The following is a 16,597-nucleotide window of genomic DNA, read 5'->3' as shown; positions in this document are numbered from 1 at the left end:
CAAATGCTCTGTCGCGAGCCGGGGAAGACTCTTCCAGCCGGGAATCTGTGCCTCCCCTCTGACTTTTATTAAACGTGCTTAAAAATGAAACGAACTTATTAAACGTGCTTAAAAATGAAAGGAAGGCTGCTGCGTTGTCGGTAATTGTTGTGCAAATGTGATACTCCCTGCAAGCTGTGGAACAGGCCAGGGCTGTGTTTACCCGGAGAGGCAGCCAGCTTTCCAAGTGTAATGAGTCAGCTCTGTGAACAGAAGGGGCGCAGAATTAATCTGGCATCCGTCTGGCCTTTTCTCAGTTAAACAGGTTTTGGAAGCTCCACGTGAATAGGTGCCTACCCTGGTACAAGCAGCCACAAAGACTTGGGAGTGGGCACGATTTTTTTGGGAATACATTGGCAGGGTGCAGGTCATGGGGTGCTTTGAGTGAGGTGCTGGCAGTGACGGGGTTGGGTTTTGGCTGCCGGTGGGAGCAGAGCGTGGCCCGGTCCCACTGTCAGCAGAGGTGAAAATGCTTGGGTTTAATATCTATTGTAAGGTGTAAATAAATCTCCCTTGCCCAGCACTTCATCAGAATTTCCCCCGCTTGGATTTGCAGTGAATATTGAAGGGAATATTGTCCTCTGCTCCTGCCTCCTCCCAGGCACACGCTCCTTTCTCCTGTACCTGCACCTTAATGAGCCTGAATAAGAGGAACCGAGGGGAAATAATTCTTACATTTTCCCAGCTGGATAATGATGCCTGGCAGAGAGAGAGGTTCCTGAGGCTGGGAATGGCTGGAGCTGCTCCTGGAGGCACCCCATGGATGTGCAGCATGGAGGGGACACTCTGGGCTCTGGTGGGATGTCCCAAAGCTCAGCTGTCCCCATGCCAAGCAGGGGGGCACAAGGAGGTCTCAGTTCCCAAAGTTTTGTTCCTAAATATGGATAACGGCCTTCCCACAGCCCAGGCAGAGGAGCTGGGCTGCAGAATTAGCTGCCTTGGGAAGCACAGTCTCCTGCTGGAAACACCAGCACTGTCTGTGCCTGGTGCTTTGGTCTGGGAATTTGTGCTGCTGCAGGGCCAGGCTGGGCTGGGGCCTCTGAAACATCTTTTAAAAGAAAGGAAAACAACCCAAAGTGTCCCAAAGCCTCTGAGGCGTAAATGGAACAGAAATTTTGAAGGGATTTCCAGGGAACTTCTAAATACAAGACTTCTCTCTCTCCTTGCTGAGAATTCCCGTCTCCCTGGATGATTTCCTGCAGTTGTAGCTCTTCAGAGCCACTGCTGTAAAATGTAAATGGGTGCAATTTAGGGCTGACAGGTGACAATTACTTGGGGAAAAGTTCCTGTTTGTGCCATTCCAGCCTCGCGCTGAGGAGCTCGTTGCTGTTGGGGTTGCTGGGGATCACTCCGCACAGATATCCCCTTGCACTGATGCTTTCCGGCCTCTGGTCTTGGGAGAGGAGATACTCCTGTTCACCTGAAAGGGCCTTGGCTCCAGCCAGTGTTCCTGAGCCCTGCTCCAGCTTGTGCCTCGCTGTATTTCACGTGGCAGTTGTCTTTCCAGCCCTGTAACCAGGCAACACACGAGGAGCAGGGAGCGCTTTGTCCTCTCCAGGTTGGCTTTCCCCAGCCAAGGTGCGGAGCAGGGTGAGGAGCTGTGACAAGCTGCTCCAGGAGCACCGAGCCCTCTGTGCTTCCTGCTCCTGTCTCATGATGGCAACATGTTCAAAGAGTGCCTTTTTAATGGAGCTTTTGTAATTTGTTTGGTCCTGCGAGTGTCTGGGAATTCAGTGTGGCAAACTGGGTCTGTCCCCCTGTCCCTGTGCTCCGGACAAAGCCACAGCTGCAGGAAGCTTTATGTGGGCTTGGGGTGATGCTGTGGATGAAGAGCAGGAGGGATATTGCTCTTTGATGGGACTTGATCCCTTCTAGGTTGTTCCTTGCATATGAGACAAGCCGTGTCTGCAGCTGCAGGATCCAGTTTGGAGTTGGCCTCTTCTCCCAGGAAACAAGTGACAGAATGAGAGGAAACAGCCTCAGGCTGTGCCAGGGGAGGTTCAGGTTGGAAATCAGGAGGAATTTCTTCATGGAAAGGGTTGTCAGGTGATGGAAGGGTCTGCCCAGGGAGATGGCACAGTCCTCATCCCTGGAGGTGTCCAAGGAAGGCCTGGAGGTGGCACTCAGTGCTCTGGGCTGGTGACAAGGTAGGGATTGGGCACAGGTTGGATTCGATGTTTTGGAAGGTCTTTTCCAAGCTCAGTGATTCTGTGTGATTCCATGTGTGATTCCTTGCAGCACCTCTGTTACTCACTGGGAAAGTGACAGGAGCCTGCTGCAGCTTTTCCCACATCTGAGGGTGCTCTGCCATCCCAGAGTTTCCATCCAGGGGTTGGGAGGGGGTTTATCCTCATGGGAAGTGCCTTGTCTTTCCCCCCCACAATGGAGAGATCCTTTGGAGATGTCTGACCTCCCTTTTCCTCTCTCCCAACAGACGGTTGATGATGAGGCGATGGCAGCATAAATGAAGATCAAGTAAGGAAGGCAGAACGATGCCCAAGGGTGGGTGTTCTAAAACACCACAGTCAGAAGATTTCTCTCTCAGCAACGACATGGTGGAGAAACAAACGGGGAAAAAGGTAACGTGTTTGGGCCATCTGCCTTCCTTCGGGGATGCTGCTCCTTGAGCCTGGAGTCCTCAAGCCATGGCAGCCAGAGGTTGCCCTGGGCTCTTATCCCAGGATTTACATTGGTGTGTTGGTGCTTTGCCAGCTGACGGGGTTGGGTTTATTTTCCTGTGGCTGCAGTCCTTCCCAGGAAGTGCTGTTCCCACCTGGACCCGAGTCAGCCGAGTGACAGGGGATGCTTTGGAAGATTCTCTTTTGCAAGTTCTGTGTGTTTTAGGGGTTTCTGCACTAAGCTGTGGAAGACCTAAGTGATGTGGTGATGGTGCAAGTGTGTGCTGGGTGAGGGAGGAGCTTCTCCTCCTCTGGATGGAAATCCAGGTCCTTGTCAGCTCGGCTGGTCTGGCTTTTCCCAGCAGCACAGCTGGACCGGCTCAGCCTGGGAGTTGCTCTGCTGAAGTTGCTGCTTCTGAGGGTTGATTTGAGGTGTTGTCTGGTTTTTGGTGTGGCTTAGGTGAAACTACTGAGATGAAATCTGAGTTTACCTTCACACTTCTCCTCTTCATCCTGTTTTGCTCTAGGTGTGAGCTCAGCCTCCTCTCATTCAGCTTTTCCCCCCTTCTCAGTATCAGTCATTTCCAGTCAATAGCTGTGCAGAAAACTGTGTGCAAATGTTACTTTTAAATAAACATGAAAACCTACATCTACTGAGTTCTGCTGAGGAACAAATCTCATCCACTTCTCTTTCATCTCCCTGCTCAGTTTCTCAGCATTCCCCTGGGAGTTTTTGCCAGGCCCCGGAAGCTGAAGCTGAGCACGGTGAGCCCCAGCTCCGTCACTTCCCCGGCAATCCCACCTTACTGATGGCAGTAAGTCCTCATATGACTGAGCTCTTGTTATTGACAAAATGGGGAAAATGCAAAATAACCAACAGGAAAATCCCAGGCAGGATTTGGTTGTGGAGCACCTCGGTGGCATCTGCCACGTTCCCCTTTCTGTGTCACTGCACGTGCAGGTCGGTGCAGGAGTGCTGTGGGCGCAGCGTGGGGCTTCTAAGAGGGGGAAAATCTGGGATTAGGGGTGTTGGAGGGGGAACAGCTGCCTGGTAGCATGGGGAAGATGCCAGCATTTACCCTGGCAAAGGAGGCTGTGCCCAGCAGTGCAGGATATGTAAATACAGGCTGGGTCTGCGCTGGGTAAGAAGCTTAATGCTGGCGCAGGTGCTCGGGGAGGGAGAGGATCAGTTGGAATATGAATCAGCTCCCATTTTATTTCATCCACTCCCGGCAGCTTAAAGGCTGCGTGTTATTTACAGAGCAGGTTTGTCGAGCGGCGCGGGGCACGCCGGGAAGCGGAGTTATCTCCCGCTGGCTAAAGAACTAGGACACAATTCCTGCCTCCCATTCAGAGGCACAGGCCTGCCCGGAGTGGCGCTGAGAGGGGACGGGGCAGAGTTCCTGCTCCTTTAATTCTGGCTTTTGCAACAGAGGAGACGCTCGCAGGCTCTTGTCTTCCAGGGGCTGAGCTGAGCTCCAGCCCGAGTGGCTTTTGCCCTGTTTCTGGTTAATTCTGAAGCTGAGCTGGAGCAGTGACTCAGGGGAAAAGCACTTCGACCTCCTCCCTGCAGACGCTGTTGTACCTGCCTGTCAGCAACCACTGCCTTGCATTTATCTTGCCTTTGTCAACACGTTCAAAGGCCCGAGCTGGGACTTGGCTCAGCTTCCCTTCGAGGCTGGAGAGGGAGGGCAGAGCCTGGGTCGTGCACAGGGACCCGCCATGGGCACAGGGAGAGCATGGCAAAGTGGTGCCAACCAAGTGTTTTCCTCTTACGGTGACCTTAATATTGATAGTTGATTTAACATTAAACAGGCTTTGCATGCCTGGGCTCTGCAGCTCTGGCAGGTGGAGGGGGGTTCTGGTGCTGCAGCGGGCTGAGTACCACAGGGGACAAGGGGCTGGCCTTGAGCTGAAGGAGGAGAGGTTTAGATGGGATATTGGGAAGAAATTCTTCCCTGTGAGGGTGGGGAGGCCCTGGCACAGGGTGCCCAGAGCAGCTGTGGCTGCCCCTGGATCCTTGGGAGTGTCCAAGGCCAGGTTGGACAGGACTTGGAGCAACCTGGTGTGTGGAAGGTGTTCCTGCCCAGGGCAGGGGGTGGAACGGGATGAGTTTTGAGGTCCCTTCTCACCCGAAGCATTGCAGGATTCTGGAATCACTAACTTTTGAACCTGAGTTCCATGCTTGATCATGTAGCAGGCTCTCAGGGGAGCTGCCCTGTTCCAGAGGGCTCCTGCTTTGAGGAAGTGGCTGTGAGCTGCTGCCTGGCAGTAGTAGAGCTCATTACAGGAGGGAACTCCTGGCTCTCTGCTCCCTGCCCCTCCACAGGAGGGACTTAGGAACTGGTGGGATGCAGCCCTGAGAGTGAAGTGGTTTAAAGAGCGTGTCTGAGGGCGCTGGATGCTCTGTGGTGTTGGATGAGGAGCCGTTTCTCCCGAGGTTAGTGGAGCCCTTATAAGGCTGCACAAGCCTGCCCGGGGCGGGCGCTGGCAGCCCCTGGGCTCCTTCTGCTCCCTTTAGCCTGAAGGCTTTTGTAGAAATCTGCATGCCATATATGAATAATTCTCCTTTCTGGTTTAGATCCACAGATCCCCATAGCAGGAGATTACTCATGACTTAGGCTGAACAGAGCACCACAGCAAGGGTTATGTCAGTTGTCAGAAGCATTTCCTGGTGGGCCTGGCCTGGCGTGGCTGCATGGTTACACCGTGTGCTCGGCACAGCCTTTGCCTCTTTATGGGGAAATGCTCCCTCTTGCATAGTCAAAAGTGCATTTTTGCTGCAGTGAACACCAAGCAGAACAGCACTTACCCTGGTTTTTGCTTGTAGGAGCTGGCAGGGGTTAAAAAAACTTGAGGTCTTTCTCCTTCCCCTTCTCCCCTTTTCAGAGAAGGGAAACGTGGTCCTTATTTTTCAGTTCTTCATGAAATCTGTTGTGCTGTCAGGGCTTTCCAGACTGGATGAGTGAGTACTGGGCTCTGTGTCCAGCACAGAGTCACTCACCGGAGTGTGAAACCTGCAGGAGTATCTGGGTGACTGAAGAGATGACATTTCAGTGAAGTTAATCAACCCGTGCTCATCACAGGCTCATATTTCTTACAAACTTCGGTGCCTGAGGCTCACAGGAACGGGGCTTCAGCTCCAGTCACCTCCATGCTCCACATGTTTTATTGCAGCATTGATAACAACACAAATTCAGACTTTCTGGAACTTCGTGTGTGTGTGTGTGTTGCACTCTGGCTTTGGGAAGGCTATGGGGGGCCCAGATTTAGGGAATTGTTTGGTTTTCACCACATCCAGTTGCTTTCTGGGTAAAACTGCACCCATTCCTTTTTGTGATGCAGGGTGGGAATCTTCTGTCCCTTCTCCCTTCTTGCTGGCACAGCCAGGACAGACCCTCTGGTGCAGGGAAAGTCCCTCTGTGGCAGCATTTGCTTTTTGCAGCGTGGGTTGTTTGCCCACAGCAGGAGTCTGATGTGGGACATCGCCCAGGGCACCAGCCTTGGAGCCTTCCTGGGCTTCTCCTCCCAGGCTGCCCGTGCTGGTTTTGTTCATTGCTGCCTAATTTTTACTGACATCACAACCTGAAATGCTTAGAGCTCATTTTGGAGAACAAAGGGCTTTGGGGATTTCCATGGCTGGCAGTGCAAGTCTCTGCATAAGCACTGGGCTGCGAGTCAGGCTCTGTTGGAGCGAGGTGACGGGGCTGGAAATACGGATTTCTTTGCATGCCTTTGTAAATCGTAGAATCATGCACTGATTTGGGCTGGAAGGGACCTTAAAGCTTATCTCATCCCTTCCACTAGGTCAGGGTGCTCAGAGCCCCATCTAAATGTCTCTGTCTTACAGAAATCTGCATCAAAAAACCCCACAGGATTGTTTCTGCTCTGAGAACTGGCCTTTGGCCCGCTCGTGTGTCACAAATGCCCTGAGCAGATTGATGTCAGGTCTGTGGTGCTGATGGGAGAAACCCTTCCATCCCCACCCTGCAGCAGCTCGCTCTGGGTGGCTGCTGGGGCCAGTTCCTGGTGGGTTTGTGCTCCAACCACGGCGGCTGAGAGCGACTCGTGATGCATCTTTTCACTTTTGCAGGAGTAGCTCAAGGTGGGCTCAGTTACTCATAGTGCAACTCTTACTGCAAGTGTGATGTGTCAGGAGGGGATTTTTTCTGCTCACGGCTGCTGACAGCCCTTTGCCAAAGCAGCTTTTATTAACACCTGCAAAGGAGAACTTGCTGCTGCTGCTGAGCTCTCGACTCTTCCCCATCCCCAGACTCCTGTCCCGGCCTTGGAGAGCCCCAGCTCTTGCACAGGGGTGTTCATACAAGTTGCTCTGCAACGTCAAGGCCAGGTTGGATGGGGCTCTGAGCAGCCTGATCTAATGGAAGGTGTCCCTGCCCATGGCAAAAAGGGTTGGGATGAGATGAGCTTTGAGGTCTCTTCCAACCCAAACCATTCCAGGATTTTGTGATTCTAATTTGGATTTGTTCCATTTGTGAAACCTGATTCCGATGAGTCTGAGCTTACTTTAAACATGAGAAGACCTAAAAATGAAACAAGGTTTTACTCGAGTAAAGGACAACATTCTTCATTACAGAATTGGAAATAATTAGGGAAGTAAAGCTTAAAATAAGAAAATGAAAACTCTCAGGAGCTGGACTCGCCAACTGCCTTGACGTTCCACCCGCTGCTGCAGGCATCCCCAGCAGGTCACTGCTTTCCAGGGGGAAGCAAAGTCTGGATCTTCCTTGCTCCAATTAGTAGAAAAGGTTATCATTGTGCTACTGTACGAATTAATCTTCAAAGGTGCCGCCGCTTCCTTGGCTCCTGGTATTTAATTGTGCTGAACTGACGGGATCAGCAGCTCCGAGCGTTGGGGCGGAGGCAGAGGAGGCGCTGCCCGAGCGTGCCCAGCACCGGGATTCACACGGACACTGCCAGGGCCACGCTGGGCTCACCCTCTGCTCTGAGAAGGGTTTTGTCATCATTCCTCTACTCTGTCTCTCCTCCAACATGGAGATCTTAGCAACATGGCAGTAACTATGGCTTTAAACTGACAGATGGGATATCAGGGAAAAATCCTTCCTGGTGAGGGTGGTGAGGCCCTGGCACAGGGTGCCCAGAGAAGCTGTGGCTGCCCCTGGATCCTTGGGAGTGTCCAAGGCCAGGCTGGATGGGGCTTGGAGCAGCCTGGGACAGTGGAAGGTGTCCCTGCCCATGGCAGGGGTGGGACTGGATGGGCTTTAAGGTCCCTTCCTACCCAAACAATTCCATGATTCAAACTTCTAGAATGAGCTGCATTTTTACCTGTCCTGCCCTTTTTCTCACTCCTGAGTGCACAGAGATCCCAGGCAGCATTAATCCAGCAGAAAACCTACCTGTGTGTCTAAGAGCATCATCTAGATGCTTCTTGAACTCATACAGCCTTGGTGCCCTGACTGCTTCACCCGGCAGGAACCTCACAGACTCATGTCTTCGGTGTTCAGAGATGCCTTTCATTCAAGTAGATATAAGGAAAAGTTCAGGATGTGAATGGCCACTGTGGGACAAGGTGCATTATTTATTTGGTGGCTTTTATTCAGAAAACATTCACATTTTATTTATCCTTTTGATAAAATATTTTGTAGAATCATAGAACTAGGGCAGACCAGGGTACCTGCTCACAACATGACATTCCTGGCAGGTGACGGGAGCTCCCTGGCCTCACCGCCACCTCAGAGCAGTAGAAATGGCATCATTTGTTATTCCAAACTATTTTTGTTCACCTCAGAAAACATAAGTCAAAAGCTTTTCAATCTGGAGGGTTTAAAGGAAATGCTGGAGTGTTTATTTTGGCTGGGGGGGCTCTGTCCCGTCGCTCCGGGGCCGGTGCTCGCCGGCTGCTCTCGAGCAGGGCTGCCCTTCCTGGGGCTCCGAGCGTGCCTTGGCTGCCTCCCACCACAGAGCCCTGTCAGGCAGGTTTGTTTCTCTTGCTTTACCAAAAAAGGGATTCCCCAACCCATTTCCTTCATCCTCGCTGGAGGGCGGCCCCGGGGTTGTCACGCTGCCTGTGGCGCAGGGATGTGCAAACACATCCCCCTGAGGCGAGTCAGGGGCTTCTCTTTCTGCTGTGGGTGAAGTGTGGGCTCCGGGCAGACACGGAAAGAGGAAGGAGCAACGCACGCGGTGACGGTGACGCCGCAGTCCTGTGACTGCTGGCACCGGGGCCACCTGCCAGGGAGCTGCCAGGGCCAGACAGCAGGACTGTGCCTCTCTAAACAAGGGAATGCTCTTAGGCTGGCTCGTCTGAGCTTCCAGCCACGCTCTGGCATGATTTCCTGTACTGAGGTTCTTGTACTTAATCTCACTCTGCCTCTAAAGCGCAGAGTCTGGGTTTTGCTGGGTTGTTGAAATCAGATCTGTGACAAAGCCGCTTGTGCTGCCCTTGTTGTTCGGGCAGGGGCACACTGGTCAGTCCAGAACTGCTCACTTAAAACAATCCTGTTCCTCACACACAGAAAACACAGGGCATGACCTCAGGCTGTGCAGTCCCAGCACACTGGACTCCTGGAGTTTGAGCTGGGAACCAGCTCTCCCTGGTCACATGAAAAATCTCATCTGTCTCAGTATCTGTAACTTGCTCAGGACGTTCCTTCAAAATCTCTTCCTGCTTCCAAGCAGTTCACAGCATTTCTGCTTCACATTGAAATCCAAACCAGCCTGAACAAACAGGACTGACACAAAGCAGGAATGGGTCATTCTTGTCGTGTGGTTGCATTTGGAATTCCTCAGGTTCCCCTATCCCAGCCTGCCTTCCCTCTGTGCCCACAGCCAGGTGCATCCTCAGCCTCACGCAAACAATTCATTTGTCACATGAATTGGTTGGGATTTGGCACCATGCAGCAGCCTTGATTGGCCTGGCTCTTCTCTGGTGGTGGTAGAGCTTTAGATCTTGGTGGAGGCTGCGTTGGCAAACCCTGATGCTGGAAATCAGCAGCAGAAAGGGAAGGGATGTTGCATGAGGCCAGTGCAGGATTTGGGAATCAGGTGAGCACAGTCTGGGGAAGGCTCCTGTTGATCTGGTCTCTTCTCTTTCCAGGATAAAGATAAAGTTTCTCTAACCAAGACTCCAAAGTTGGACCGGAGCGATGGCGGCAAAGAGGTGAAAGAGCGAGCGACCAAACGCAAGTTGCCTTTCACTGTCGGAACAAATGGAGATCAAAAAGACTCGGATACAGGTACACAAATGCCACGTTCCACCCCCAGATCCTGGGTGATGGGGCTGGTGGGGAGCACACAGGATCCAGTGTGCAGCCAATCCGTAGGGAAGTGTTGTATCAAATTCCCTGTATTTTTTAATTGAAGGAAGAGGCATGTGGACGAGGGGCTGGATGGGATGACTGCTCTGCTCCACACGTGCACATCTGTTCTTAGGGATGTTTTTAGGTGGACCAAGCCATAGCAGTGTGAGGGGATCCCTTTCCTTCAGCTCTTGTCTGTTCTCCTTGTTTCTGACTATCCCAGTTCAGGAACTGTGGCTGGGACAAGCCATGGAGCAGGGCCTGCTTGTGAGAACTTGGAAAATAAGGGAATAAAGATGAATAGTCTTTAAAAGAAAACCAACAAGTAGAATCTGGTCAAGCAGGTCAGTCTTGTAGCAGAAGAGTGGCTGGTGCATGAGGCTCCTGGATGGGCTGTTGGATTTGTTAGCAGTTGGGAAGAGCTGTCACAAAGCTTTGGCATGGAGAAAATTGTGTTGTTTGGTTGTGAGGGGCTGAGCTGTGGATTTCTGGGCAGAGGTTTGTGTGGGTCCTTCCTGTACATTCCTGGGAAATCTGCATTTGGAAATAGTTCTGGTCACGTAAAGCTCAGTGATTGTGTAAAGAGATAGAACAGGCTAAAAGTTGGGAATATCCTTGAAAATGGTACAAAGGCTGTATTTGGTGGTGCTCTGTGGTGAGCCTGGGAGATGGGATGACGTGGGTTGAGTCTCCTCTGGCTCAGGAGTTGGGAGGGCAGATTTGGAAGGGCCGGGAGTGCCACTGCAGCAGTGAGGGCTGTTCATGGGCAGGGACATGCGGTGGTGACGTGTCCTGAGGCTGGCCCAGTGTTTCCATGGGTTTGTGTTCCTGAACTCCCTGTCTGGAGAGAAAGTTTCCAAACATTAGTTAATTGTCTGAAGTGTGTTGGCTGTTTGCAGAGTTTTGGGTTGCTGTGGTGTCTCCCTTGGGGTGTCACCTTGGTGAGGGTGGCTGGGGCCAGGCAAAGCTGATTAACCGGAGCTGGAGCTGCTCTTTGTCAAGGGTGTTTGTGCTACGTTCAATACTGGGTTGAGAGTTGGAGCCCAAGCTGGCTGCAGGGCTGTCTGACCCTCGTGACAGCTGGAACGTCACGGCAGGGATCTGCTTTTCCCAGGGCTCCGCTGGCTCTCTGGCTGCAGAGATGTTGGAAATGTTTGCGCTGGCAGCAGCGAGAAGGAAACCAAGTGCAGAGGAGAGCAGGGAGAGCTGCTGGGAGAGGCTGCGGCTGCTGGGTGGGAGCAGCAGCCCATGAGACCCCCCTGCCCAGGGGCTCCCCCGTTACCCCTCTGCTTTCTGCAGCTGCGTGACTTTTAGCTCCGGACACGTCTTCTCCTTCCTCTGCAGAGCTCTTCCCCTTCCTCTCCAGAGCTCGTCCTTCCTGGGGAAGTGGGTGAGCTGAGGGGCAGTGGCAGCCCAGCTCCCAGAGGAGACCTGGAGGGGGGTCATGGCACTCAGAGACCCATTTAAAGACAAACTGGGCTCTCACAAACTGTGGGAAGGTGTGTGGAAGGTGCAGGCGAGTCTCAACAACCTGTTTGGTGGGGACTGGGGAGGAAGTGACTCAGCCACTGGGTTGGAGATCCCAGCAGGGAGCTGCAGATCGATGTGCACAGTCAGACTGGTGCTTAGCAGGAGCCTGTTTCTGTTCCCTGACATCGTTTACTCCAGGAATCAGATGCTGGAGATGGGAAAAGACTTCCTGGCACCTTGCTCTGCGCTTGCATCATCCCATTGCAGGGTGTTTCAAGCCTGTCTGGTCCTTGGCCTGGCTCGAGGTAGAGGCAGGTACAGACGTGTTTGTGGTGCGCAGAAGCTGCACGTTCTGGGCGTGGAGGAGTCCCCCCCAGTCTGAGCTGGTGCCATCAATGGCACCTGGCTGAGGACACACGTGTGACATGCAGGACAAGCTTTTGTTTGGAACAAAGGCTGCTCTGCACCCACCCCACGTTCCTGCAGGAGGGGGAGGCTGCTGCTGCTTGTTCTGCTCCTCAGCTTTGCTCCCAGCCCTCGGAGCAGCGGGATTGCACCATCGCTGCTGGCTGACCCCGGGTGGTTTATGTAATGTGGTCGTGCTTCCCAGGCTGTGTCCATGGGCTGCTGTGTGTGCATGAGGGCGTGTGCCAGGATATTCCATGGCCACGTGGAATTCAGCTGTAAGGACGTGGGAGCTGGGAGCTAGCAGAGCTCTCTCTTTGCTTCTAGTGGGGTATTTTTCTCCTGTTCAAATGTTTAAACAATAGCGTGGATCCTCATCCTGATGTGTTGCAGTGACTCATTTTCCTTAGCACGCTGTGTGTTGCTTTTTTCCCGGATGGCTCTGGCTCAGCCCTGACGTAGGTGCTCCATGTGTGGGGTGAGAAACATCAGAGGTGGGTTTGTCTCCCATGGAAAGGTAGCAAAACCCACCCTGGCCAGGGGTGGGTCAGCAGCTGGTGCTGCGGGACGGTTTGGGGGCAGATGGGATATTGGGAAAGAATTCCTTCCTGTGAGGGTGGGGAGGCCCTGGCACAGGGTGCTCAGAGCAGCTGTGGCTGCCCCTGGATCCCTGGCAGTGCCCAAGGCCAGGCTGGACACTGGGGCTTGGAGCAGCCTGGGACAGTGGAAGGTGTCCCTGCCCATGGCAGGGGTGGAACAAGATGAGCTTTAAGGTCCCTTCCAACCTAAACCATTCCAGGATTCTGTTGCGTGGGCTCCTGGAGGCGTTACTGGCCAGCACTGTGCTGAGCGCATGGTTTGGGTACGGTTAGTTCAGAGCTAAATCTTTTAAAATAATCTCTCTCAAAATGGTTTCTAGAGCAACAATTCTGGCTCTCGGGTTCTTCAGAGTTAACTAAATAAACTGTCTTTAGGAAAAAAAAAATGGCATCGAGCCATGAGCCTCCAGACTGTGCATGTTACAGCTCCAGCACTGTGGGAGCAGCATCTCTGTGCCTCTGACTTCTCCTCCTTCCTTCTCCTTCCCTCGTGTGGCATCTCCCCACATCCACAGGCGCTGCCCAGAGCCTACGTGCTGCCTGGCAGCCGCCAAACGAGCACAGCCAGCTTTCCTCCCAGCAGCTCCAGCAGCGTGCGAGGCTCCGTGCGGCTCCCGGGCCGTGCGTCGTGCTGGGAGGGGGCTTCAAACCCAGGAATATTGGATAATTGTGGTATTAACAAACACGCGGAGAGGGAGATGGGAACAGTCCTGCTGGGAAGGCACCTGGCAGGAGAGGTGGGCACGGGCGGCTGGCGCAGCGGTGCCGTGGCTGCGGCGCTGAGCCACGGCTGAGTCACGGCTGACTCAACGGCACCAGACTGCCGGCGTGGGGCCGGGCACTCCCCACCTCCCGCGGGCTCTGACGGGATGGATCCGCAGCAACAGGTCCCTCGCTGCGGAGTGGGACAGGTAACGCTGGTGGAGAGCAGCTGTGAGATGCACGGAGCGCAGAAGGCCGTGTGCCCGCTCCTCCTGCGGATGGTTTCCTCAGCTGGATGTCACGCTGTCACTTGAGTCCCTTGGCTTGAGGTACAGCTGTGGTTTCCAGGCCTTTTGTCATCAGCAGGGAGAGTTGGGGCTCAGTACAAATCTCGGAGCACGCTGGGATAATTTTGGCCTCTCACAGCGCCTGAGCGAGGCTGGGTCAAAGCTGGTGGTCCTCAGCAGTGCTGGGGGCCCTGCTCTCCTTGGTGTCCCACTCCCTCCCTGGGGGTCCCTCGCTGGGTGCCCAACTCCCTCCCACTGTGTGTTCCAGTCCTCCCTCTTTGTCCAGTTCTCTCCCTGTGTGTCCATCTCCTTCCCTGGGTACTTCTGGAGGAATAAGGGAGAGGGAAACCCCCACCAGCTCTCCAAGCTGGTCTGTGCACATCAACCTCTCCGGGAGCCCAGGGCTGATTCCGGGGCTCGTGGCCGGCCAGGGAGGTGCTGTGGTGGCCGAGGGCCAGTGTGAATATGGTTGGCAGGAGCCAGCCTTGGAGCTTCAAACTCCGTCTCTCTAATCCCCCGAGGTTGTTACATGACGCTAATTAGTAGGTTAGAAAATGCTCGATGAATCAGCTGACCCAAACCATCCTCTCCCGGAGCCGGCTGCTGCTTGCCTAATGCTGGAGCGTTTGGAGCGGCACGGCATGGGAACGGGCTCGGGAACGGGCTCGTTAGTCCCAAGTCAGTGAGGCTGGCGAGGGAATCCGTGAGAAGCAAATTGCTGGCTTATTAAAAAAGGCATCTGCATCCCACAGTGGTGTTTGTGCCGTTCCTGTGCCTGGCTGCGCTCCGGTGTGTGCAGCTGGGGCTCGCAGGGGCTGCGCTGCAGCAGGGCTTTCTTTGCTTGTGTCATTTCAATCCTTTTACTAAAATAGTAAGAAACTGTTCTCACCTAGCAACCAGGGAGAGAGTGAATGTCAGAGCTTCTCCCTTCCTAGCTGGGCTCTATAATGCCAGTACAGTGTGGAGAGCCTGGCACACACCAGCCTTCAGATCACCCTGAGAAACTCCCCGTGTGCAGCAGCCATCTGGGAAGGGCTGCGCAGAAAACCAGGTCGTTTTATGACGGGAGCTGCCATAAATCTCCCTCCTCCCCCCTCATCACCTCCTTAACATGCAGAGGGAGAGGTTGCAGTGTGCTGTGTCTCTGTGAACCAAAAATCTATCAATGATGGCTTTTTCCTTAATACAAGAGCTTTTATCAGCGCTGTCTGCAGAGTGTCCTGGCCCCAGCTCCGGGAGGGGAGGGCTTGGCCGGAGCCTTCCTCCCCCGTCCTCCCTCCTCCAGCTCTTTCTATTTCGTGGGAAATGAACGGTCTGACTTAAAAATTGGTCTTGCTCTGAATTATTCACTTTTAACATGGATATTGTTGTTTCTGATGAAGCCTCTGGGCTCCTCTCGCAGCATTTTGGGTGCCAGTGGCCACTCTAAGGAGGAGCTGCTTTTACACATCGGGGCACAGCTGTGGGGTCTGGTGTACAAGTGTAGGGAGAACACCTAGATTTGGATCACAGGCTGTCACACAGCATTAAACCTCTCCAGTCAAATCATACTTCAAAATACTGCAGCCAGTGGGGTCGGGCCCTGCAGATCCTCATCCCCAGGGAGCCCAGCTGAGTAGTGGGGATGGTGGGCTCAGCTGCACACAATGACCTGACATGGTTATAAAGGGGCTTGTTCCTTCTGGCACCTTTCCTCTGCTCGTCACTCACAGCCAAGGTCTCCACCATCCTTCCCAGCAGTGTGGGATGAGGTTCTGGTTCTCCATCCTTCAGGCTGGGAACAAGCTCCCTGCTGTATGGGAGCAGCTCCGGGTGCCTTCTGTCAAGGCAGACCTTGCTTTTCCTCTTGTTTTCCTATTTGTAACTGGATTGAAAACCAAATCACCTCCTGGCTGTGCCCCTGGTCCGTTGGCTCTGCAGCGTGCCCATCACCCCCTGGTGCCAGTGTGTCCCCCCAGCCCAAGCCATGTTCCTCTGCATTCCAGGGGTCTCCTGCTCACCCTCCTCACTGAGCTCTTCACCACCGAGTGTCCTGGCCTGTCCTGCTGCCCTCTGTTGTTTGTCCACCTGTGCCACGGTGCTGCTTCCCTTTCCACGCCGCTCCTGCCACCTCCAGCCTTCCCCTCAGCCTGTCCTTCAGTTCTGGAGTGCCCCAGAGCTCTGGCACGTGGTGGGACCGTGCTGCTGTCAGCCTTTCACCTTCTGAATCATCGGCCCACATTGCAGGTGCCCTGTGAGCCTGGGAGTGCATCCCCAGGCCACGGTGCTGGGCTGGACCTGCTCTTCCCTGCTTTGAGCCGACATGCTCCAAAACGTTTTATGCCCTCCAAGTTCTGCAGCAGGAATGAGTCACTCTTACGCAGGCTGGGCCGGGCTGGGGGGAGCGGAGCCCGCGTGCTCTCCCGGGGGTGCAGTGCAGTCTCTGTTGCTGTCTGTGCCGCTCTAATTTATTCCTATTGATCTCCTGGTCGTGCTCGCTCGGCACAGCAGCGGTTGCAAAGCCCCTCTCGCCGGTGAGCCGGCGCTCGGCGTGGCCGCGTGGCACCGAGACGTTCGGCGTGAGCCGCTCTTTGGAAGTGGTGTTTTTCCTCAGGGTTCCACCTTCCGAGCGTGTGTTGTCATGCCGAGCAGTGGGAGCAGATGCTCTCTGCGTTACGGGGTGTGCTGCGTGCGTGGGGAGCGAGGAGCCGCGTGGCTCCGGCCTCCCCACGACCTGCACGCGTCCCACCGTGCGCCAGAGAAACCTCCGAGAGGTTTTCCATCACCGCCCTGCTCTCCTGCCTTCCCTGCCCCTCTGCGTTTCACCTGAGGCTGGGTTCAGCCTGTGTCTGCACACAGAGCCAGCCCAGCAGCACTGAATCCCTCTCAATCTGCCCTGGGATTCTTGTGGAGTTGCCAAGGCGCTTCCAGCAGCCCTGGATTTGTGCTCCCCATTGCAGCACTGCCCAGAGTCTCATGTGGGCATGAGAACCACCCTCAAGCTAATGCTCAAACCCCTTTGTCCTGGGGATCTGCTCCTGCTCTGCCTTTGCAGCCTCTCGGGTTCTGTGTGGTGAAAGGCAGGAGCAGTTCCCGGCTCAGCTCCTGCTTTCCCCTTTAAGCCTGCGCACGCGGTTCCTGCTGGCGTCAGCGTGAGGGAAGAGCCGAGCAGGATCCCCGAATTAAACCAGGGCTGATGCTCAGGAGGTTTGCAGAAG

At 54.2% G+C, this 16,597-nt stretch overlaps 1 protein-coding gene across 1 annotated transcript in view; it reads left to right on the top strand.

Annotated features, from left to right (window-relative positions):
• Positions 1–16,597, top strand: part of ANKRD11 (ankyrin repeat domain containing 11) — a 131,880-nt gene that overhangs the window by 96,669 nt on the left and 18,614 nt on the right. Inside the window, exons 3-4 of the mRNA XM_082290257.1 lie at positions 2,474–2,618; positions 9,736–9,874. Of these exons, the coding sequence (XP_082146383.1) occupies positions 2,532–2,618; positions 9,736–9,874 (226 nt within the window). The 5' untranslated portion in view covers positions 2,474–2,531. The remainder of the gene's footprint in view (positions 1–2,473; positions 2,619–9,735; positions 9,875–16,597) is intronic.

Source organism: Coloeus monedula (assembly GCF_965178545.1).
Source record: "Coloeus monedula genome assembly, chromosome: 13".
Classification (NCBI taxonomy): domain Eukaryota; kingdom Metazoa; phylum Chordata; class Aves; order Passeriformes; family Corvidae; genus Coloeus; species Coloeus monedula.
This window is presented reverse-complemented; position numbering and strand designations above follow the sequence as displayed.